General features: G+C 38.8%; 1 protein-coding gene across 5 annotated transcripts in view; it reads left to right on the top strand.

Annotated features, from left to right (window-relative positions):
• The window catches only part of LOC120483083 (3',5'-cyclic-AMP phosphodiesterase 4D), a 280,021-nt gene that overhangs the window by 80,320 nt on the left and 175,500 nt on the right, over positions 1–24,201 (top strand). The window contains exon 1 of one of the 5 annotated variants that reach the window (XM_039677955.2): positions 6,353–6,528. The exons of 3 other annotated variants lie outside the window; for them this stretch is intronic. In XM_039677955.2, coding sequence (XP_039533889.1) covers positions 6,437–6,528 — 92 coding nt within the window. In that variant the 5' untranslated portion in view covers positions 6,353–6,436. Of the gene's footprint in view, positions 1–6,352; positions 6,529–24,201 lie in introns of those variants that run through there. One more of the 5 variants, XM_039677960.2, reaches the window with a different exon arrangement.

Below are 24,201 nucleotides of genomic sequence, written 5' to 3'. Positions count from 1 at the left end.
AAAGTCATTCGCCCTTAAAGTGAAATTAATAGAATACCTGATGCACTTTCTTGTGATTGCATTACAGATTTTCTGACCTGTACAAACTCTAGAGGACATTTGTGCTGCTTTCCATAGAAGTCTCCTTCATATATTGTCTAGTTTGGGCCCAAGCACGGTTCATTTATAATTCACTGAGTTTCTTCAACATGGTTTGACATCTGCTGCTGATTGGGTCGATCTGACTGGCCCGTTGGCCTGACACCATGATTGTTTAAGTCAGCTCCAACACTGATTCTGCTGAACTGTGCACTTTCATGTCAGAAAAGCATTATACCTTTCATTATAGCTGACCTTAACTGATTTTGGGGCTGCGTATGTAAAATCTGCAAAGGTTTTACAGACGTATGGAAATATGGAAAGGAATTTGTCTCTTGCCGAAGCCATGCTGTGCTGGAGTGGCATCGTATGAGCAGCCTGAATCAGCCGTGGACTGGAATACAATTTTTATGTGTCTGGTGAGTCATATTCTGCCAATTGAATGTGAATACATCTGGGATTCGTTCTGAAGTTTGTGCATGCTTTGGCATGTAATAAATAGACTGTGCGTCACACTCCATGTAAAGCATAAAAAATGATTGTTGCAGTTTTGTTCTTTGCGTTGTGATGTAAATTATGGCTCTCCATTTGCACATTCCCAATTTCACTGATTATTCACACGCTTGTTTTTCAGTATAGAGGTTATGCATTGATGTCACTTTCCCGCAGGAACACACTCCCTCAGAGTGTCAGAGCTGCTGTGTGACTGGATTTAATAGAGGAAAACACCAGTAAAACAAACTATTATCAGTTTAAACGAAAGGTTGGACTCGATATAGTGTTCCTTACAACTAAGCAGAGATCCACTGATTATGAATATTGACATGCAGCAGGAATCGTGTTTCCTCACATTTATATGAGCCTGATTTCAATGCATAAAGCAAACATGCCTGTGAACGCTTTATATAAATATAATATAGGTAGGTCTGTTCACTTATAAAGCCTATATCATCATATCGTCCATCAATAAGTCTTGCATAGTTTTTTTGTCAGTGTTAATTTAAAAACATCCAATTATGCAGAATATACAATGGTAAATATTGAATTGATGAGTTGTCAATACAGTATATAACAATACAATATATAGGGTATGATTTTACCCCTAAATTCAGCATATTGACACCAAATGATAATTGCAAACCCACATTTCACTGCCTGTTTCTATGAATTGCAATGATTTCAGCAGTCTAAAAATATACCTCTTCTTTCTTTTTAAATGTAGTTGTACAGTCAGTCTCAAAGCTCTTTCCCGTTTTAGAAGTGTTTTGTGTGTTTTTCTGCATCATTCATGCTGAAAACAAGCGAGGCCCGTGCTGGTAAACATAACTTGGCGATACTTGGACGTTTGATCTGTAATGTAAATTTCACGGACTAATATCGAAAAAAGCCAATTTTATGTTTAATTAAAAAAAAATAATTCTGTTTCTAAGAATGGTGTGAGTGTGTGCGATATAAATTGTAGAATTAAACGTCCAAGAATCATCAAGCTATGTTTACCACATACCTTATTTATTTGTATATTGAAAACCCCCATAGGAAAATCTGGAGGGAACCACTGGTGAATTAGACTTCAGGCTACACAAATTGATGTTCACTTCAGTCTTGTAATCAGATTCAGCGCGTTCTTCATCTTCAATCCGCAGCGGCGCACGTCAGAAACAGGACGGTGTGTGTGTTTATCTGAGCCTCATTTGGTCTGTCACTGCTCGTCAATGTCAGAATATTTGAGATGACCAATCAAAATCAAAGTAGGCGGGCTTTATGCTCACACAAGCTGCTGAGCATGAATTTTAGGGTCAGGTGCAATATAAGATGTAAGTAGCTAAACTAAACATTTCACAATTAACTGTTTTTTAGGTCATAAATGTTAAATGAATGACAAAAATACTGTAGTCAGGCTGCAAACTAATAAACTTTGTCTAATTTTGAACTGTAAATAGGCCTAACGTGACTCGTAATGTACCCTAATGATTAGTTTACTGCCATTGTGAGGAGACAAGACTCATTAAAAAAGCCGTTTTCATCATGTAAGGAACAAGATTAATAATGAAGATGAGGAAAAAGAAAGGGTGATGGAGAGAGGAGTTATTGATAATCTACTGCATGCTAACACTACTGGTTTTAAAGCTATCTCTTTTTTTGTCCTTGAAACGTCTTGAAATATTTTTTTAACCCCCAAATGGAGAGTGACGTCACCAGTCGAAAAAACTGCACCCCCGAAGCTCATGGTATAATTCGAACACTGGTTTTGACATCACAGCTCTCTTGACTGCTAGTTGTCAATCGCACATACTGCACCTTTAAGAAATCCATATACTGTATTTAAGGGTCTGGTTTAAGGGTACATCATGTTCAACTTACACCTGACCTCACTAACTTGCTTGATTGATTGAATAAATCACTCTGACATTCCCCTATTTTGAGGACTGGATGTAGTCTCCCCCTGTAAGAAGGGTCCTGTCTTGGGCGTGTTCAAAGAAGGCCAGTTTGTGAATCTTTAATTTGATGGATCTAATTAACCCAAACAGAAAAAAAAAAACATCTCATGGTTTATCAATATCATTGCCAATCATCCACACAACCAGTGTCATTACATTTAATGTGCTCTATTTTATTCCCTTGAAATATTTACTTGTCTGCCTGACTCACGCATGCAGATTCATAACTGGAAAAAAAAAAGATAATTTCCATATTCTATCTTCCCAAGCTCACAGAGCACAAAGTGCACACAAACGTTAAACTGGTGCTTTGATTTCCTCTACCAGACATATATCCATTATTCAGTTCAATCATGAAACTTATCAACTTATGAAAATCAGTCAGCCTACAGTAAACTTTAATTTGCATAAGAAAATTTGGTCTCAAGAGCCCACCCACAATGTCGGTGGAAAATATTAGTTAACTGTGCCATGGAATAGCTTGTTTTGACATATTTCTTATTAAAATAGTATGTTTGGATCAGAGATATTATTTGTATATACATTTTAATAGCAATTAGCAAATAGTCTAAAGTTTACAAAACAGCCATGAATCAGGATTTGTACATGTTATTGCTAGTCAGAGACCGGTATTTATAGATTAGTGCTGGAATGATGCATTTTTTTATAGGTTAAAACCCGGAAACGAGGTCCATCGTCCCAAAGTCAATGAGTTTTTTGAATGGGTTTTTGGTTAAATGGCTAAAATAAGGTGTGTGGTGAAAACATGCTCAAGACACTTTCATGTTTTATTCTATGACACAAAATACATCAGTTTTACCCCACTCTTGCGTATCTTGAAATTAGCGTTTGCTAATATGTGGCTAAATGGGACTACAGAGGCAGTCAGACACATTAAAGTCCCCTGTGGTGTAAATCCAGTTTTTAATGTTGTTTATATGTCTATGGGGTGTTTTTAATATGCTTTAAGACAAACCATGTGTAAATTCAAAAGTCGACACCATTGCTGAGTGAATGAGTGGGGGCGGTTCTCATTTGCATATTCATAGAACCACATAAACTAAATGAGGCAAAGGTGTACAAGAATGGTGTACAAGGTGTTTGCAAGAATTTTTTTTTAAATATGTCATTGTGGTGATGAGTTTTAAAGGTACAATATATAGAATTTTTGCAGTTAAATATTCAAAAACCACTTGGCCAATTGTATATATTTTGTTTAGTTGATTGCAATATCCCTAATGTTTCCAACTATTTGCAAATCGTGAGAAAATTGCGAGTTTAACCAAGGAAACAGGACGTGTAAGCAGGGGTCGCCAGTCAATGGCGTCACCCTGGCGTTACCCTCGGTTTCTACTCGTACTGCCATAGTAACCATGGCGACAGACGTTGACAACTGGGTTATGCTTAGAAGGACGCTCACGCTGTTGTTGTTTTGTTCAAACATTATGGACCGTGGCAAGCAGACTTTGAGACAAAAAGAAGACTAAAAGGAAGATCAACATCTTTCGAGATGCTGAGAGCTCCACGTCCGCGACTAACTTCGACTTGACAGAGACGCGAGTGTTGCGTGTACTTTATTAGACATGTGAGCAAATGTACATAAAGCTAATCAATGTTGTTATTTAATTCAACATGATGACATGTAAGAATATGATCTGTATGTAATTCTAATGTTGATCTAGCTTACTGCTAGTTTCATATAACTAACAACCTAACTAATAACAATCAACACACTCAACACAAACGCTGCGTTACCTCAAGTTTAATCCCTCTAATGGGCTCTATGCACGGCGTTATTTCCGGTGAAGGTGTAAGGATGCTCGATAACTTCCGCCGATAATAGAGTCCAATGCAATAGCGAGAATAATATTGAATTTTATACTCCATGGTTATACTAAAGAAACGTTAGTCACAAAAACAGATAAAACAGACACCCCTCGTTGTGTTTATGCTTCTTTTTAAAATTATATTAAATAAACATAACTATATATAAAATTACATCTAAACGTATGTACGTTTCGTTTCAAAGACGGGAGGACAGTAAATTTTGAAGACTCTGCCATAATCCCGTTTTCTCCGGTTTTCCTCCGCTTTAATCTACACAACCGGAAATGGACGAGCATCCTTACGTCAAATGCGGAACTTATGCGTGCATATAGCCCATAAACGTGTAGTAGAATGAAATGTCCTTACTCCTTTATATCCGCAGGACTCGCGTTGCGTGTGGCACTGCTATACGTCTCTCATTAGCAATCGCGCCCTACTTCATACCACAGTCATGTTAAAAACGTCAGTGTATACACTCGCCCATAAAAGATCCCCCAGCTTAACGACAAGATCCATAATTTCGCTTAATGCTATATGTCATCGATATACGCCTTTGTTATTGTAAGAGGTAAGCGACCCCTGGTGGCGAAATATTGTACCTTTAAGGGATACAATTATTGACTAATGGGGGACTTTAAACGTGGTGAACTCAGTCCACTTTTGCAGCCCCGTTGTGTTCATAATCATGCTCTCGCTAACCATTCTAACATGTAACATTTCTTTGCGCTGATGACGTTAAAGTCGCCGGACCGTGGTTTAGTAAGTTTATAGCTTACCTATAGCATTTTACATCTGGCGATTGTGTTTAAGCTTCAAAATTCATTAAAGTTCATCTGTTTTCTAGGACAAAACATAAATATTATAAACTTTTGTTGTTCACATAGCTTATTTTTTGTGATAATCCAAAAGCCTATAGGAAAATCCTATTGGTATTTGTCGAGGAAACCAGTGTGATGCTAAGTTATGGGGTGGCCTACAAATTTACATCATCCCTGCACCACTCTATAATTTAAGAGCACATGTTCTCATTTTAGAAACCATTTTATCCTTAATTATTGAGTGGAGATGAGTCAACAGATTTTTCGGGTTTTCAAATTTTAATCTGTGTACATTTAGTTTTCAATTTAAAGTAAGGGTTTTTGCTGTCTTTTAAGTTTAATAAACTTGAAATGTGAAGCTGTATTTGTGTATATTTGAGTTATCTCAGCAAGTTAATTGGGGGAAGTCATTAAAACGCGAAATTTATTTTTTTTGTATGTATCTTTCAATTTAGGAGTAAACTACAATACTGCCCTACAAAGCAAAAAGGCAGTAACTGCAGTTTTGGTAAAGCATTAATTATTACAAATTTCATGACATTCAAGGCATCCTTTGTTATATGACAAAACATCTTATCTTAAATGCGTGTCGTTTTAGAGAAAAATGGTAGTCGTTTGTACAGTACTTGTAAAAAGCCCTAGCAAAACTAATTTTTCTCAGTTCTTCACTCTGCGTAGTTACTGCCTTTTTGCTTTGTAGGGCAGAATAGGATATAGACAAACCCCATGCTAATGAAAGCTACAAAGGGGTATTTTAATCTGTTTTTTATTGCTATAAAATGTGTCCTTAAATAAACAAAGTATGAAAGTTGTAGTGACTGCCTTACTTCAATAGCCTAAGCTAGGTTACTTCAATAGCCTAGGCTACTTGAAATAGATTCTGTCAACCTGAGATTTAATAATGGTCAATAACAGTATTTTGCTTGGCAAGATGTGCTTATTTATTTATTTATTTTACCTCACTTAAAGTTATTTATCTTGTTATGAAGATGGCGTGCTAAATAAATAAATAAAATAGAAGCGCTTTTCCTCACAGTCAGTGACGGTTTAAAATAACGGTCGCTCCTGCTGAGCGGGAAAGTGACCGGCAGCATCAGTGTGGAGATGATGCGCGCGCTCCTCCTGAACATTTGCGGAGGCAGGAGCTCTAACACAGAAACTCTCAGTCAGTAGGCTACACACATCAGTGAGTGAAGAGAGAGCGAGCGAGAGAGGGGGAGACAGTGGGATATTCTCACACACATCGACACAGCTTACCTGAAAGCACCGGGGAAAATGGACCGAACCTACGCGGTGGATACGGGTCACCGACCGGGTCTGAAGAAATCACGGATGTCGTGGCCGTCGTCTTTTCAGGGATTTAGACGGTAAGATCATTATGAGGGATAAATGGGTGTGTGGACAGGCTTTTGTGAAGTGCACTTTCTTTGTTCAGATCAGTTCATCTCCGGAAGATTTTTATTTTTGCCTCAGAATGAACTGCATGAACTTGAAAGTCAAAGGACTTCAATGAAAGTGATCGTAGTTGCGACTCCTCGTGCTGCGAATTGTTTTGATCTATATAATCATTTAATTATTGGTGTACTATAATAAGAGTACACATTTAATCTCTTATAGAAAATGATAGCCATTCATTGTTTTTGATCGTATTATAATTATTATAATCATTTTTAAAGTTCCTCGATTTCTCTCAGGGATTTGCGACGTTTTTCAATTGCGCAAGTATTTATAACGTAGGCTATAACCTATTCGATCACTGCTCACTCGTCCTTCGGTCTGTTCATTTATTTTATTAAATGATATGCACTATAATGCCGGAATGCAATAAAGTTTGCTTGGCATTAAGGGTTATGGGATATGGCACTTATGTAAATAGCCATACAATCTGTACAACCAGATGTACAGTAAATGAATATTGCTTGGGCGGAACCAGCGCAAATTCATGTGCTTTCAGGTAGAATTATCCAACGCTTGTAAGGAGTGAGTGTCACATAGGGCTTATTGGTATTTATTTATGCATTTATCAGTTTTCAGTTCAAATGTGTTCGACCTGAGTTTGACATTGTTATTTTTACGACCAAATATGCAGATTTGTATACACTTTTAGAGCGTTGATAACGATATTAATCTTATGTTTTCACAATATTAGTTAAAAATATCCTTAAACTACAACAATAAAAAGACAATATGCATTATGAATATTTGATTAATAATATTAGCAACCATTGATATAGCTTTAAGCCTTATATTTAAAGTCATTTGGCAGTCTAAATGGTGTAATTTATTATACTACAGCGATCAATAGGTAGAGTTAGGCTAGATTACGCTGATGCCAGTCGTCATTGACAGTCTCTCACAGTATTGCTGTGTGGCACAGCTCTGTTTTGCTGATCGTTAATCATAGTTGTAGTTCCACCTTGAATTGTCCTAAGGATGACAGACTTCTTTACAAACATAATTAATGTGCCTGAAGTGTCTTTCTCACCTAGCCTCTAACCATGTCCTCTCATTTCCATACACGGACAGAGAAAAAACGAATATGCCAGGGCACGGCAAGTGTTAACTGCCTACTCAGTTGCCATTTCTTGATTTTCTGTCACTGATTACACGGTATTGCTGACTTCAGAGGTTTTTGTCTCTGGAGTTGCTTTCAATCTTGATCTTGAACTCAGTGGGGGTCGAGCAGAGGTGGATTTTTAGTCTTAAATACAGAGAACACTTTGTCCTGTGGGCATTCTGGACGACTGCCCTCATCTCCCAATATATTGCTTATAAGGAGTAATGTCAGTGTTGGGTTTCATTCCCCAAGTGCAGCCCAGAGAGATCATTGTTCTAATCCAGCTGAATAGATGCAATCTGAGAGCTTTCTGTCCCTCCATTGACGGTATACACAACTACCACATTTAAAGTCCCACTGAAGTGCCTTGAAACGCACAGCTTTGTATGATGCTTTGACATAATTTCCACTGAAACAGGAAGCTAAGGCAGGACATATTGAATGGCCCCACCCCCTTTTCAAATAGCCAATAGCGTTTAGTTTAACTCACAGACTGCAAGACGTCCTTGACATTATCAGCACCATGGAAGCGAATCTGAACTTTGATGATATGTTAGATTCAATAGAGGTGTGAACTGTGAATAATAGCCATTTCGTTCTTAAACAACGTACAGTTGGGAAACAGAATAAAACTCAAGCGTTTGAGCAACTGAATAACCCATATTGCTCCGTGACATGTCAACGGTCGCTTTGGCCAGGTGGTATTTATAGCATAGGGGGCGGAGCATAAAATTCTAGGGAGAATTTGATTGGACAGAAGATGTGATGAGAGGCTGGTGATGTCATAAAAATCTGTGATCCATTTTAGTTGAAGTGAGAGAATAAGTATTGAATGCTTTTATCTCCAAAATGGGAATTTTTGTCATTGTTTTGGAGCACACAAGCTTATTCATAACCTTAAGGCTAACATATTCATACTAAAAGCTAAAAAACTTAAATTTCAGGGGGCCTTTAAGTTCCAGAAAGGTAGTAAAGACATCATTAAAGTAATCCATGTGACTCCAGTGATTTAAGCTCAAATTTATGAAGCGACACGAGTGCTTTGTTTGAGCAATAAAATACATAATTTACCACTTTCATTACAAAATATTAATCTGCAAAGCAGGTTCACGGAACATCTGCTCTTGTGTCAACACAACACAAATGCGTTGTGGTTCTCTCATGAACCTGGTTTGGAGATTAATATTTTGTCACAAGGATTAGTTTAATGATGTCTTTACCTTTCTGGAGCTTGAAAGTGATAGTTGCGTAGACTGTCAATGGAGGAACAGAAAGCTCTCGGATTTCCACAAAAAGATCTTCGTTTGTGTTCCAAAGATGAACCAAAGACTTACTGGGTTGGAACGTTATGAGGGTGTGTAAATTATGACTGAATTTTCATTTTTGGATGAACTAAACCTATATTTCTTAATGTTCTCTGAAAATTCAAAACGTCCAGTTTTTAAAACTTTCTTTGGGTTATGCGAAGTTAAATGGAACATTGAAACGTATCATTTTGGGAATGTTACTTTTGAATGTGTTCTTAACGTTCTGAAACGTTTAAAAAAAACATTTGACGATCATCCAAACAAAACATTTCAGAAAATAACAATTAATGAAGGATGTGTAAATAATACTTTTGTGATAACATTTTGACAACATTGGATAACTCTGAACATTCTATTTAGAACTCGAGAGAACCTCGGCAGAATGTTAGCCAAAGTTCTAAGAATGTTCCCTGTTACCTGGGTAGACACATAGACATTATTCTTTGGACCGAAGAACAAAACACATTTATCACCCATTGGTCTGAAGTTTGTACCGTTTTGGCAGATCTGTGTCATGTATGTTACACCGTTATTCAAATACACTTCCTTTCCTGGAGGATAATTGCTGTAAAAAGTCAGTAATGCTCAGGAGTTAAAAGGTTATTGCTATGCATTAGAAAGTGCACTTAGTCTAATTAAACTAGCTTCAAACAGTGTGGGACTTAGTTTTTCATTGGTTTCTGTTGGGGTTTGTTTGTCAGATAGACATGGTTGGATTTTGTCAAAATGGGGGTGGTTCAGATTGGTACGTTTGAGTTGTCATCCTCATTATGGTGTATGACCCTCTGACCGCTGCACCCAGGCGCTTGCATTACTATCTAGCTCAAATTAATCATCAGATTTATGGGTATTGTGTAACAACATTATGTCTCATCAGGGTCAAGGGCAGGTCCAACTACATGGTCTGTACTATAGAGTTGTCCCTGTCTAATTTGCAGCAATGTTATGACTGTGTTTCTACACAAACTCTGAATAATTTACTTTATTCCACTCGGGGATGTGTTAAAAGAAGCTGTGGTTGTACAATACTGTCATTCTGTCATATTTGGTTGGTCCACTTCCTAAAAGTCATATTCGACAGGTCTCAATAATAAATTATTTGTTTTGTTTCTATACAAATTTTTAATTGCCCTTTCAACGATTTCTCATTCTTCACTTTAACCACAAAATGCCATCTTAATACTTTTTTATTTTTACCAATGCATTTTTATATATTTCTAGGCAGCCCCTTAATATTCAATTAATTGTTAGTCGACTAGATGTGGCTCAGTAATATACACATGCAATTAGTCGACTAATCGTTTAAATGAACATCTACTATTTAACTAGAAAAATCTTTAGTCAAGGGCAGCCCTACGTATATATTACATATATTTTCATTCTTTAACATTTTTTGTTCACTAAAATATACATTTTCAATTTACATTACAATATTAGTATTAAATGTTTTTGTAGTCTGAATTTAAGATGATCACAAGTCATTTTTGCAAATTTGGCAAAGCCATCTATTTTAGCCAGTTGTGGCCAGTCTTGGTGACTAATCACCCGAATCTGCAGCACAAAACACTCTTACACCGGCCTCGGGCTAGCTGGTCATCCTTACTGTTAATTCCCGGTCGAAGTTCCAATTTTTGCTGAATATAATTATTTTGCTCTCCTAATGTTACTTGAGCAAGTTTTTAATGCATGACCCTTGCGATGGTAGCTGACACACAAGCTATTGAGCCCGTAGGCCAGTCTGTCAGCTTATTGACCAGAGATTCTCAAGGGAAATTCTAGTGCCGCAATATCCTGGTCACTGTAACTAGCTTCACGTCCCTACACGCCTTAACCCAGCCTCTCTTTGGATTTATGGAGGGAAAGTGAATGTTTACAAGTGTTACTTCATTGATCTTGTAGATGCTGTACAGTTAGTTCTTTGTAGAGAATGAAAGTGAAATAAAATTCAAATTTCTAATGTTCGTTGAATTTAAAAATAACCTACACATTTTTGGTGCGTCAAGATGCGCGAGACATGATGATGACGTAACTGACGCGGTGTGCTTTTGTTAGCTTGTCCATTTTACAGCGTTTTGGCTGCGTTGCTAATTTGAAAAATGTCTAGAAAAGGCTTCTTGCTGAAGAAAACCCGCTTAGATCGTGGGAAAAATCGTGAAACGACACACTTGACCAAACCTGCACATCGTTCGGATCAAGATGAGCGTGTGTGTCTGGTGTTTTTGACGAACTATATGTAGATGTAATGAGTAGAAGTGGAGTGTTTCTGAAGGCCAGTTTGCTATGCGTCTGTTGAAACGTGTTTTCTCAGGTTAGATAGATGCACAAACACAGTTTTATATACTATTGTAACCTAATTTTCCTTGCATGCACAATAAGGAAATTAGCATTTCCTTTAAAAAAGTCAATGTCATTTAATTTCAATAAAAGTTGCAATGCTTGATTTGGTTTACTTTTGTTTTTGGTGCTCACTTGCGCCCACTTGTGGACATCTGTGAAAATACTGTACTTTTTTTCCATCTAACCTTCAGAATTCAAATATATTGCGAATTTTGCTAATATTTAATAAAGAAATTCGAATTTAGCCTTTCGGCCATTTTGACAGGCCTAAATGCAAACAGAGGGACGAGGCAACTTTGCAAGATGGAATTTTTATTGGCCGGTGAGGATGGCTTTGCTGTCAGTAACACTATTGTTTTATTATACCCTTACTGAAACAATGACCCATCATACCACCTGAGCATCATCTGTGTGTCTGCGCCTCTGTAATTTTGCAGTATGAGGTTGGCTCACATTACACCAGAATAATTTCCTCCAGTAATATGTTGAGCTGGAGACAACTGATGGATTTTGACAGCATAATAAATCATTGAAGATCTGCATCCCAGGGCCAAACTTATAATTCGAGAGCAGACTTGCTGTGCATGATGGGAAGGACCAGATATTATTATACAGGCTAATCATCTTGAGAGATTTTGGGCACTTGAATGGTGCTTTGCAGAGATACTTCAGGTCATGTGAAGCTGCTTTAGGGAGGTCTGTCCTCTTAAATCTCTTCACAGAAAGCTAATTTAAAATAACAGACCAAATATACTGGCTGTAGCTTTGACATGGTCTGTGTCACTTTATAATGAAGAGGTTTATAAACCTTCCTTTCTATTTTCAATTCAGTCATCTTGGAGTCGAGAGACTGCTGACGCTCTTGTAAAAGTGGGATTTTCTAGACTCTTCACACTTCTCAAGTAGTGCTACTACCTTCTCAAGTGCTAATTGAAAGCCCGACTGACTGTATCATCAACAGCAACACGCTTGAATAAAACTCATTCTGGGTGTATGCCATTAGTAGGGTGGTATTCTTGAAAGGCACATAACACACAGTATCTGCCAATCTCATGTTAATCTTGAGTATCTATAGAGTAGTATTGCATCCTTCATATCTCTGAAGAGTCTTTAGTTTGATCAAATTTATAAAAGACAGACTCACTCACAGAATCAGACACTACTACTATTTATAAAGCACATTTCCTCTTATTAATTATAACACCATTTGGTTTGTTGGGTCTGATTGCTTTCAAACCGTCCCAGAGTTTGTTTGCAATCGAGCTGTGAACATCTCGTTCAGGCGATCTCAGAGTGATTGTTTTGGTGCGGATCTGAGCGTGTTTGCCATGTTCACTCATGCCTAAATGAACCAAACCAAAGGAGAAAACGCACCTGGTTCTGAAACACTCAGGCGTGAAAGAACCCTTCGAATAAACAAATAGACACTTATGGGGAACAGCTAAATAAATGTGTTTAAACACACACTATACATCATTGGATTATCCCTAGATAAATTTTGATTCAGTATATGTTCGAGCTGTTTAAATTATATGCCCTTGCATGCATATAATTGCAAAATGTGATTGCGCAGTGGATAAGACACATGCCTTTGGTGTGAGAGACCCGGGTTCGAATCCACTGTGAGACACCAATGTGTCCCTGAGCAACACACTTAACCCCTAGTTGCTCCAGAGGCGTGCGACCTCTGACATATATAGCAATTGTAAGTCTCTTTGGATAAAAGCGTGAGCTAAATGAATAAATGTAATGCCGATTGCCAACAAAACACAGACAAATTTTCAAAAAAACAAAAAAACGAACCCACTTTAAAAACTAATTAAAACTAAACTGAATTTGAAAACAAAAAGTCAAAACAAAATAAAAATAAAAACTAATGAAAAATGCAAAACTATAATAACCTTATACGTCCAACTCGTTTTTTTTGAAACTTTGGCCATGTTTAGCTTGAGAATCGAAATCTTTAATCGTGTAAATAAGTCAGAATGCATTAAAATAGCATTAGACATCCCCTTAAAGCTTCTGAACAATCCTCAGAGACCGCTTTGTATTCCTCTGAATGTAGCCAGACTTCTAGATCTTTTGGGAAATCAATACACCGCTGAATGCTTGTCTTGAACCACAAAAGAAGACGGATGCTAGAAGTATTTTAAATAATTGAGTGGTATTGTTTTGGCACACAGTGTACAGCTCTTTTCACTGGTTGGCTTTTGTTTGTTGTGACGGTGCTGTCATAGTTGTGTTTGTTATTATTTTGTAACATTATTGTCTAATGTCACTTTTTTCTGAACGATTTCATCCTTTTGTACTGAGGTTGTGTACGCAGGCGGCTCTTACAGTATAAGATGGATGACTCTCAGTAACACCATCTGTTTGTACAGGAGCTGGATGGCATATAATGCATGTTACTCTTCCTCATGCACTTCCCTAAAAGAAAACACATTGTTTGACGTCTGTATTTTTCAGTGACTATCCATCAGAGAGTCAAGCTTATGATGAAATGATAGATTCTTAGTTAATGACATGGATTCGTGTCACACAAGGGTTTGAAACAGGGATGGAAAGTCGCGGCTAGCTCAAGCCTCGACGGAAGAAGCGTGCGGGTAAGTTAGATGCGCTCGCGGCTAGCTCTCCCTTTGGACGGCAAATTACAGACGTCAAACTTTTGGACCAGTGTACATGTTATACTGCAAATCATTGCAATAAATCTGTTTTGTCCCAATTACTTATCTATTTAAACTAGGGATGTCCCGATACCACTTTTTCACTTCCGATACCGATACCGATGCCGCACCTTTGGCTTTTGCCGATACCGATATTAGTCCGATATTTTTTTTTTTCGTGGTCCGACGTGCCGTATACGGCCCACAGGGTGGTTTATAGGTTTAACTTTGTGAAAGACAAAACAAAACAAACACAAAAGTAAACATAATACATATCTTTGGAAAGCTGAGAAACTCGTGATTCGAACGACGTAAACCATTTTAAGATACAATCAACACAGCGGGCACAATCTGTCTCTTTGTCAGACCACCAACAGCCAGAACAAACCAACACAAACTGGAAGAAACTCACCAATTAGCCATCTGTTAGTCCACATTCCAACAAAAATGGTTTGGTTTCACTGTAAAGCGTCCATACAATCCAATTTGAAGAAGTTTTTAGTCCAAAACAATTGTATATGAATAAACATCCATGGAATGTAAATAGTAGCTGTAACAAAGTTCCGGGAAGAAGGAGGCAGGAACCGGATAATAATAATAAAATAAAACTTTATTTAAATAAAATAAACAAACAAATTACCTACCAGCAGCCCCTCGCGGACGACTGCTGGCTACCCAAAATAAAACATAAATACCGGCCAGCAGCCCCTCCCGGACGACTGCTGGCTTACCAAATAAAATATAAAATACAAATAAAAGCAGGCCTGTTCCTCTCTCGATCATCCACTCCGTCGCTCCCCCTTTATGGCTCCGCTCCTTCGTGAGAGATGCGAGACCGGTGTGCTTCGCAGGTGCTGCTCATTAGCAATCGCAACACCGGCCTTGCGACTTTCTCTCACGTCCCTCGGCCGTCCTGCTCACCACATACCCCCATCACCCCTCACAGGCCGGGGGGTACACCCGAGACTGTGCCTACTTCCCCCCCGGCGGCGGCGATCCCTGGGGGGGTATGGATCGACGAGCCGAGGGAAACGGAGACGGAAGCCTGAGGAGCGACGGACACGAGAGAGGGGAGAGAGGAAAAAAAAAAATAGTCCGGCTCCCACAACGCGCTGCCATCTTGTCCCTCACCAGCTGGGCGATCTCCTCCGCGGTGCCCGGCGGCGACGCTGGATGGCCCTCGGTGAACGCCTCGACGCTCCCCCGCCCCCGGTGGACGGCGACGGCTCCTCGGGTGCCTTGGGCAGACGGCAGGAGTCCCCCGCTCCCTGCTCCTCCCCTTCACTGGCGGATGGCAGCAGGCTCCGGCCCACGGCGAGCGGCGGTGACTCCTCCTCTCCCTCCCGGAAGGCAGCCGCCCCTCCATTCCCAGGCGGTCGGCGGCGAGCTCGGGCGTCCCACCGGCAACTCACCCCAGCGCCCCACCTCGAGCGTCCATGGCCGCGAGTCCCCCGCTCCCTGCTCCTCCCCATCTGCGGCGGACGGCAGCAGGCTCCGGCCCACGGCGAGCGGCGGCGACTCGCGCACCATGCTCGATGGCACCGCGGATTCCCCACAGCGGCGAGGACCCTCGGACAGCGCGTTCCTCCCTCTTCCCGGGTTTCGGCACCAATGTAACAAAGTTCCGGGAAGAAGGAGGCAGGAACCGGATAATAATAATAAAATAAAACTTTATTTAAATAAAATAAACAAACAAATTACCTACCAGCAGCCCCTCGCGGACGACTGCTGGCTACCCAAAATAAAACATAAATACCGGCCAGCAGCCCCTCCCGGACGACTGCTGGCTTACCAAATAAAATATAAAATACAAATAAAAGCAGGCCTGTTCCTCTCTCGATCATCCACTCCGTCGCTCCCCCTTTATGGCTCCGCTCCTTCGTGAGAGATGCGAGACCGGTGTGCTTCGCAGGTGCTGCTCATTAGCAATCGCAACACCGGCCTTGCGACTTTCTCTCACGTCCCTCGGCCGTCCTGCTCACCACAGTAGCATTTCGCGTTAGCCGACAGCGCTATCACAACTTCGACGCACTAATGCTACGTTCACACCGGACGCGAATAGGGCGTCAGGCGCGAATGATTTCAATGTTAAGTCAATGCAAGAAAAATTCCTGCGGCGCGAATGAGGCGTGGAGCGCGGCGCGGAAGACGCGAATACGCCTCATTCGCGCGTCAAGTTGGCGCGAATGGCGCGAATTGAGCGTTGTGCATTCACGCGTTTGACGCGAATTCGCGTCTGCCGCCCGAGTTGAAAAATCTGAACTTTGGCGTGAATTCGCGCCGCGTTAACCAATCAGGAGCCTAGCTGCTTGCTCACGTGGTGAAGTGTCTGGATGCTTCAATAAATTATTTTGTTAATATGACTAAATGCATGGTGGGATTATGCACAACAAAGCAAATGTTTCATCACTTAAAACATTATTTCTATATGGAGACATGTTCATTTTGTATTGAATGTTATTCATTCCATATCTAGAAATAGTATTATGTTGTAAAGACAGACATCCCAAGTCTCCCGGAAGTTCCGGGAGTCTCCCGCATATTGATAGCGTCTCCCTGATGCCCGTAAATTAGTTCAAATCTCCCGGAATCTAGAGCGAGACATACTGCGCGCATAACATAGCGCGCTATATCAACATATGTGCATGCATACATTCGTGTCTGGACGTGAGAGAGAGAAAAAAAATCACAGGACAGGTTAATAACTTTTGAAGGCTGGCTCTAGGCTATTTATTATTAAAACAAAAATAAATGACAGCTAGATTAGATGGATGAGGAGCCGGGCGAGGGTGATCCTCGCTCAGATGCGGGACAACAGGTCATCAAACTGGGCGCGTGACAGGCGGAAGTACCGCTGACAGCGGCCGTCATCCAGCGCAGCTCCTGGAGCGAGCAAATGGTGAAACTCGCCAAACGGTTCGGCTCCGAAGGGTCCGGTGGACACAAATATACGGCGACGATGATCCCCACGCCGCTGTTCTGCTATCCAGAGTAAATACAGAGCGGTAACTCTCTTGATGAATGCTCGGTCGACATAAAAACAATGACCGCCAACGGATTTTGATTCTGACGCGCGTCACGCGCGTAAATTTCGCTTCAAACTTTACGCGCGCCAGTTTCGCTCTCTCTTTGAGTGACAGTTTATCTATCCAGTTGCAATAGAGAATGAAATGACGCTATTTTCTGATAGCCAATGAATTTCTGAAAAGACTGAAATGCAGCTTTTGTGGAACCATCCGATTACATTAGAATCCGTGCGCAAAAGCGAGAGTGATTCTCTGCGCGCGTGTGCTTAAACACAACAATCATCACGTGACAGGCTGCGCCGCTAAACTGGATATCGCTCATATTTTTTTCTCCCCTCCGATCTCCGATCTAGCGTTCTGGGCCAGTATCGGCGCGATACCGATGCCGTGGATCGGATCGGGACATCCCTAATTTAAACGAAGAATCATAATCGACTTGCCTTGATATTGTAATTAAAGTACTTATTTTGGGTATAGACCATTTTGCAAGATGTAAACAAAACTGGTCCAGAAGCACTTCCTGTTACATTTTTTTTTAACACTACATAAATGCTGGGATAAAATACAACCAACAGAACATATAAAACTTAATCAAAAAGTTAAACAAACATCTTTAAGATTTTTCTTTACATGTGAAATAAAGAAAACAGTTACAAACTGAAACAGGAAGTGTTTCTGGACCAGTGTTGTTTACATCTTGCAAAATGGTCTATAGGGCCATATTCTTGTGGGCAACAAGTATGTTTCCAAATTACATTATTAATTGTTTCTTTGCTTTTCTTCTACAGCTTTTTATGAATGTTGGATGATGTGCAAAAGATCAGACATGTAAAAATTGGTCGTTGTTTCCGATAAGCCTATAAACTAAACTACACTGCTAAAAAAAATAAAGGGAACACTAAAATAACACATCATAGATCTGAATGAATGAAATAATCTTATTAAATACTTTTTTCTTGTTTTTACTTTTTAGTGTCCCCTTTATTTTTTTGAGCAGTATATTTTAAACGCATTTGAATTACCATTACATCTACAGTATATGCTTGGACGTGACAGCCAGGTATTGCATTCTGGGAAAATTAATTGTTTTTCCAACCTAGTCATCCATTCGTAAGGGTTTGCATACAAATAAAAAATATATACAATATTTTTTTTAGGTTAAAAAAAATGGTAGTTTTTGTATGTACCAATTTTTGTGCTAGACCTTACAAGTTCTTGCCAATTTCATATTCTTCAGTGATAAAGACAGCAGAAACAATTGCAATCACTCTGATTAATGCAGACCTTTAGTTTTGAAGAAAAATTACACTTGTCCATTATCTTCAAGACCAGATTGCAAAGGTTCCCAGAGAAAGCCTCAAAGGAGTGCCATTATAGTGCTAACAAATTGCTCCGTCGTTCACTCTGTAGAAATGCCCCGAAGTCACTGCGCTCAGAACATATCAGGGCTCATTTGTTAGATAAACAAGAAGGCAATTACTGCACTTTATTTTAACGACTTCTGCTGCCCTCTGATCCTCGCCACTGAATGTTTTCGTCTTATAACTGATGGTACACAAACTCCAAGACACATTTTTGGAGTGTATAAAGCTTTATCACGATTCTGAAGGGATTCGTTTTATAAACGACATTTGGGTTGCAATTATTAACATAAGACGTCTGGATGCGCCCATTTTAGAAGTGCTCTGGGTGCATCATGAAATAAACAAGACGACTTATGACTTTAAGCATTATTACATGATTTTTACATTAAGTATGTAATTAAGGGAATGAATTACCAATTGCCACCAACTGTAATTTTACTCACCTTTATAATGAAGCTGCACCAGCGCAATGAGAAATTAAGCTTTAGTCACGGCATTCAATTAAAAGGTCAGAATAAATAATGAGGAGAAGTGTATAAAAAGTAATGTTGTTCGACATTCACAGACATTTCGATTTGGATTTCTCAGAGTTAGCCAAGTTAGCAGTAAAACTTATCTCTGTAATTTCCCCACAGTGACGGTTTGAGGAAAAACACTGGATTGAAGTACATCAGTGAAACATGAATTTACCCATGAATTTTATCCTCAGGTCCCTCTTCAACTTTTAAATAAATTCATGTCCCTAAATGTGACTCATCGCTGTCTTTTTACCAAACGTCTAACATAGAGGCTGAAACCTGACGGCAGCACTCGATTTGACATTTGCTCAACATTTACATTTTATCCCCCAAAAGACTCCTGTTCCTCCTAGATATTCCCTCTTACGTTTACTGGGTTTGTTCAGTTTCACATTAACTGGATTAATTAGACAGTTGCAGATGTTTAGGAAAGTCCCATCGAGTCTACCTCTGTCTAATTAGTGCCGAATATATGCTCTTTAAAGAGCTGATTGCATTCAAATTAGAAACCCCAGGACAGGGCTTAAAATGAACACTTGCCAAGCGCCAAATGAGAGTAAAAATTGGCTTTGACGAGTATATGAAACGGTGTCAATCACCAGTTGGCCGTTAATTTAGTTTTTTTTGTCAATATTTTAGTATTAAGGCTAATTATGTTTATGTGGATTATGTTTTATGTGGATTTATTTTATAATACAAAATAGCCTACATGGTTAAGTGAATCAATGTTTGCAATGTATGTAAATAATAAAATTATGCGCAATACCGGCGCCGAAATTCGAGCCCTGAATTGGCTTCATTCAAAAGTACAACAGCAGCTGCTGTATCGATACGCGCATCGCCAGGAGTTCATGAGGATATATCGTTGTATCGATATTTTGAGCACAGCCCTAAAACATAGTAGGTTATAGCTTATGTGAATGTAAACAGTCGAGAAAGAAAACGCATGTGGATCAGTTTATTGGAAATTGACCGTTGCCGTCTGTTTTTAATGTTAATCAAAACACAAAAGACAAAGAATTTTTAATTAGAATTTATAATTAAAGAATTTAATTAAGGATTAATCTATGTTTCATTTATATAGTGATAATTAATGTTTTTAATCTATTTAATTTAGGCTAGTAGTTTTAGCTGTGGTATCGAAATTGGAATAGAGATTTGTGAATTTTCACTGGTATCTAAAAATGTTGGTGTTATAACTGGCAAAATAAGTTTGATGGGCGGTAAAAAATATTTCTGGCGAGTACATTTTCTCAAGACACCGGCCATTGGCAGGTCTGGCAAAAAGTTAAGTTTTTCTATAGATCTTCCATGGCCGACTTTGATGAATGTTATTTTATAATCATTGAGATACTTGTACTATTTTTATTCATATTCACATATCTAAAGTTTACGTTTTTACACTTTTTTTATTATTTAATTCCTGGAAATATGCTCATTTTACAACTCCCCCAGAGTTAAACAGTTGAGTTTTACCGTTTTCGAATCCATTCAGCCGATTTTCTGATATTTAGAAGAATATCAGTAACCAGACAGTTTCTGGTCTCATTGACTATCATAGTATATATTTTTTCCCTACTATAGAAGTCAATGAGACCAGAAACTATGGTTACTGATATTCTTCTAAATATCAGAAAATCAGCTGAATGGATTCGAAAACGGTGAAACTCAACTGTTTAACTCTGGGGGAGTTGTAAAATGAGCCTATTTCCAAAAAAAAGTGGAATATCTGTTTAAAAGTCTGTAGGAAACTGACATTTATGGCTGTAAGTGCAGGGACTGCTAATGTTGTGCTGGAGATGATATGTGACCGATCCAGCGTTAAAGCTTGTGATTTCACCCTGAGCTCTTGGGAAATGTATTTTACCAAGTTGTCAAGTTAGATTGAGTGTTCTGCCATTCATGGTGGCTCTCAGCTCATCCAACATTAAAGCATCAGCCTGTGTCGTTACATAGAGCGGGACGTGTACAGACATATTGAACCAGAACGCATGTGTGTTTGTTTAGCAGACAAGCACTGGTGAGTGAAAGTCAATTAAAGCTTTGCTTACCAGACTGATAATGGTGAAGAATGTCATTTTTGTCAATGTTAATAGACTTGCACCTTTCCCATCCTAATATGAGTTGCGTATTGAGTTGACTCTTGCGTCTTCTTGCGCTTAAATATTTACATTGACAATCTCAAACTTTTGAGATGCAGCGCTGGCCTGTCAACTGTCCCGAGCGTCTTTCACATTTGTTCACGTTTACATTCATATTCTTATTAGGGCTGTCACTTTTGAGAAAAAGTCCTGTTCGGTTTTTGTGACGTTAAGCCTTTGGTGAGTGTTAATTTTAGGCCCTGTTCTCATGCATTTTCATTTACCTTTTGCTTTTCACATGCAATTTTGCTTGACATATGAGAACAAATGCTGTCAATTAAAGTTGAGTTTGCTGCATATTCCTATAAGTGAGCTGCAAATACTCACACTCACAATCATTTTATTAAATGGTTATTGTTCTGCTGAAAGATTGTAATATTATCTTATTACTTCTTTCATTTTTTATGATTATTATGCTTCAGTGCGGCTGAACCTGTGCTGGGGTTAATAAAACAGCTGCCGTGCGGCTCTAAATATCGGTTCTTCACTGTTTGTGTTTTTTCTGTGCGTAGTGTGTATTATCCGTTTGTCAAGGAATTCCTCTAGGATTACGTTACGTTTTGTTAGTTTATAGCGGTATCAAAATGTGCAAAGAATTCTTTTATGTGTTTGTCTGATGCTCCTTCTGTTTCGTCTTTGTTCAGCTCCCACTATATGTCACATAAAATCACTTAATGCGAGATTGTGCTCTGATTCTGTCACACAGACTCACAGCAGATTCCCATTGGCGTGTTTTTGCACTTTTTCTTACATATTTCAAAAGCAGAAAGGCCATGATTTGGGTAACATCCTTAATTTTGGAATCATTTGCAATGATGTTGTCCTTCCAGGAATTGCATTCATAATTTAATATCTCATCATTATCTTTTTAATGGCTTGGCTGCTGTCCGTAAGTGCTTCATAGAAGAGCGCATGTTGACTTCCCCCAGTTTAATTACATAAAAATGACACTGGAGATGACATTAGACTCACTCCAATTAGTTCAGAAACAGGAAGGATTGTAGCTGAATCACCAACAGGTGCGGGTTTGCTGAATTATGGAAATTATGGGCAAAATGTTCATGAAATCTCTTAAATCTCAACTCTTTCTCCAAGACAGCAATGTGATTTATATGAAGAGCGAATGGAGACCCTAGTAAACCGTATGGATGCCTATGGATGCACGGCGTCAATACTGCCGTTTTTGCCGGATCGGGAATCGATCAGATGAGGCCGATCCAAATCCGATATTGTGTGATACTACTCTGTGTTATTGTCAAGCCCCACAAAAGGCACAAAAACATTATAAAGCACCATAAAGTTTTTGTGCACTCTATTATAAGTGTTCTGAAGCCATTATATAGTTTAATGTGAGATGGAAATTAATATTTAAGTCATTAAATTCAAGATTACTTAAACTCTTCTCTTGTTATCTTGTTTTTCATGAATGTATTTTACAACAATACAAAGAGCAATGTGCAACGTTTGACCAGATTTAGTGTTGCATATCATATCAGTTTATTTGCCAGACTCATGTCCAAAAAATGACGCAAGACAGGACACATAAACAAAACAAACAATAGTTAAAATACATACAGGCATTTAAGCCAATGCACTCTCAGTCTGGATGTGTACCTGGAGCAACTCTCTAATGGCAGGGCTCCAGACTAACTTTTTTTACTAGGAGCGCTGTTGCCCCTGACTGAAAATTTTAGGAGCGCAAGCAGAAAATTTAGGGGCACACCTTAAATCAGCTCGCAATGCAATTATTCAAATTTCCCCCAAAATAACTGTAATGCTGACAAATTCTTAACATTATGATATGCTGTTTTATTTTAAGTTCACATGGCTCCAGACTCAAAGTTGAGGGCAGCATCACCTCAAATGAAAAAAAATAAATAAATCTGGTAGAACTGGGGCTGACAATAAATCACTAAGCTTAATTTAGGGTGTAGATGAAATTAACTTTAGTTATTATCATTTATAATGTCTTAATATTAACTAATAAAAGTAGTGAAAATATGTATATGGATTATGGAGTGAAAATAGCCAATAAACATCCTACTGTTTACAATGGTAGCCTATTATTATTATTTTTTAAGTGTTTAAATAAGCGTTTTCCAACATCTTAACATTTTTCGTTTTAGGACAATCTTTAAAGGATGAACAAAAAATGTGTTGGTAATCACATAAAAAATACAAAAATATAAAACATTTCTATATGATATTATTGAAGTGCTGGGAAAAGATGTGTGCGACTGGATGTAAAATTCAGTCGCACACTCAAATTTTGGTCGCAAAATGCGACCATTTGGTCGCAGTCTGGAGCCCTGAATGGATTTGAGAGTGCCACAATGATACTGTTGTTAGACTCATCCAGACGTTGCATAAACTTAAACATCAAATTTCTTAAAAGTGCTTTCAGTGTGAATACTCCTATAGATACAAACATCTGACCAGGACTCCCTCCTCTGGGAACTTTAAGTAAAATTCTCAATGCATCATTGTAGGCAACTTGTAACTTTTGCATGCTGGATTTTTCGCATAAAACTGGAAAAAAAATCCACAATTTATCCAGTAAAATTTATTTTAAAAGATATCCGTAAAAGTTTTTGTGATTTTTGATTAAAAATCGTAGGAATTCATTGGCCAGAAAATGTGGGAACGCTTTAACCCACATTCCTTGTCTTATTGTTTTTGCACGACTGATCTGTAAACCTCATTACAAATAAGATGATTATTTAATATTAATAACACACACAAAAAAAAAAAAATAAGACGTCAGATAAAGTAAAAAGACAAAGTCACAGCTCTATATTCCTACTCTTTATGAATAATTGTCTAATTTGTGTCGATTTCTATTCTAACAGAAACCTCTGAGGCAAAGCTGATTCTTGCATGAAGCATATCTGCTATGAAAGAGCAATGATATTTTCCTCAGAGAGCAGCCCAATTACTTACAAAGTAGTCGTTATGAAAAGGAATGCTATTAAAGTGCTTTCTTGCATAATGGGGCAAAAGTCAAAGAGTGCCGGGTCTCATCCCACGCAGACGCACGTCTGCCTAGCAACTCCTGTCTCTGAAGTGGCATCTCCTGTGTTGTGTCTAAAGGTGGTGGCAGATGCTCGGCTGCCCAGACCGGCTAATT

Source organism: Pimephales promelas, chromosome 23 (assembly GCF_988280905.1).
Source record: "Pimephales promelas chromosome 23, fPimPro1.hap1.1, whole genome shotgun sequence".
NCBI classification, from domain to species: domain Eukaryota; kingdom Metazoa; phylum Chordata; class Actinopteri; order Cypriniformes; family Leuciscidae; genus Pimephales; species Pimephales promelas.
Note: the sequence above shows the minus strand (reverse complement) of the source record. Positions and strands in the feature narration are given on the sequence as shown.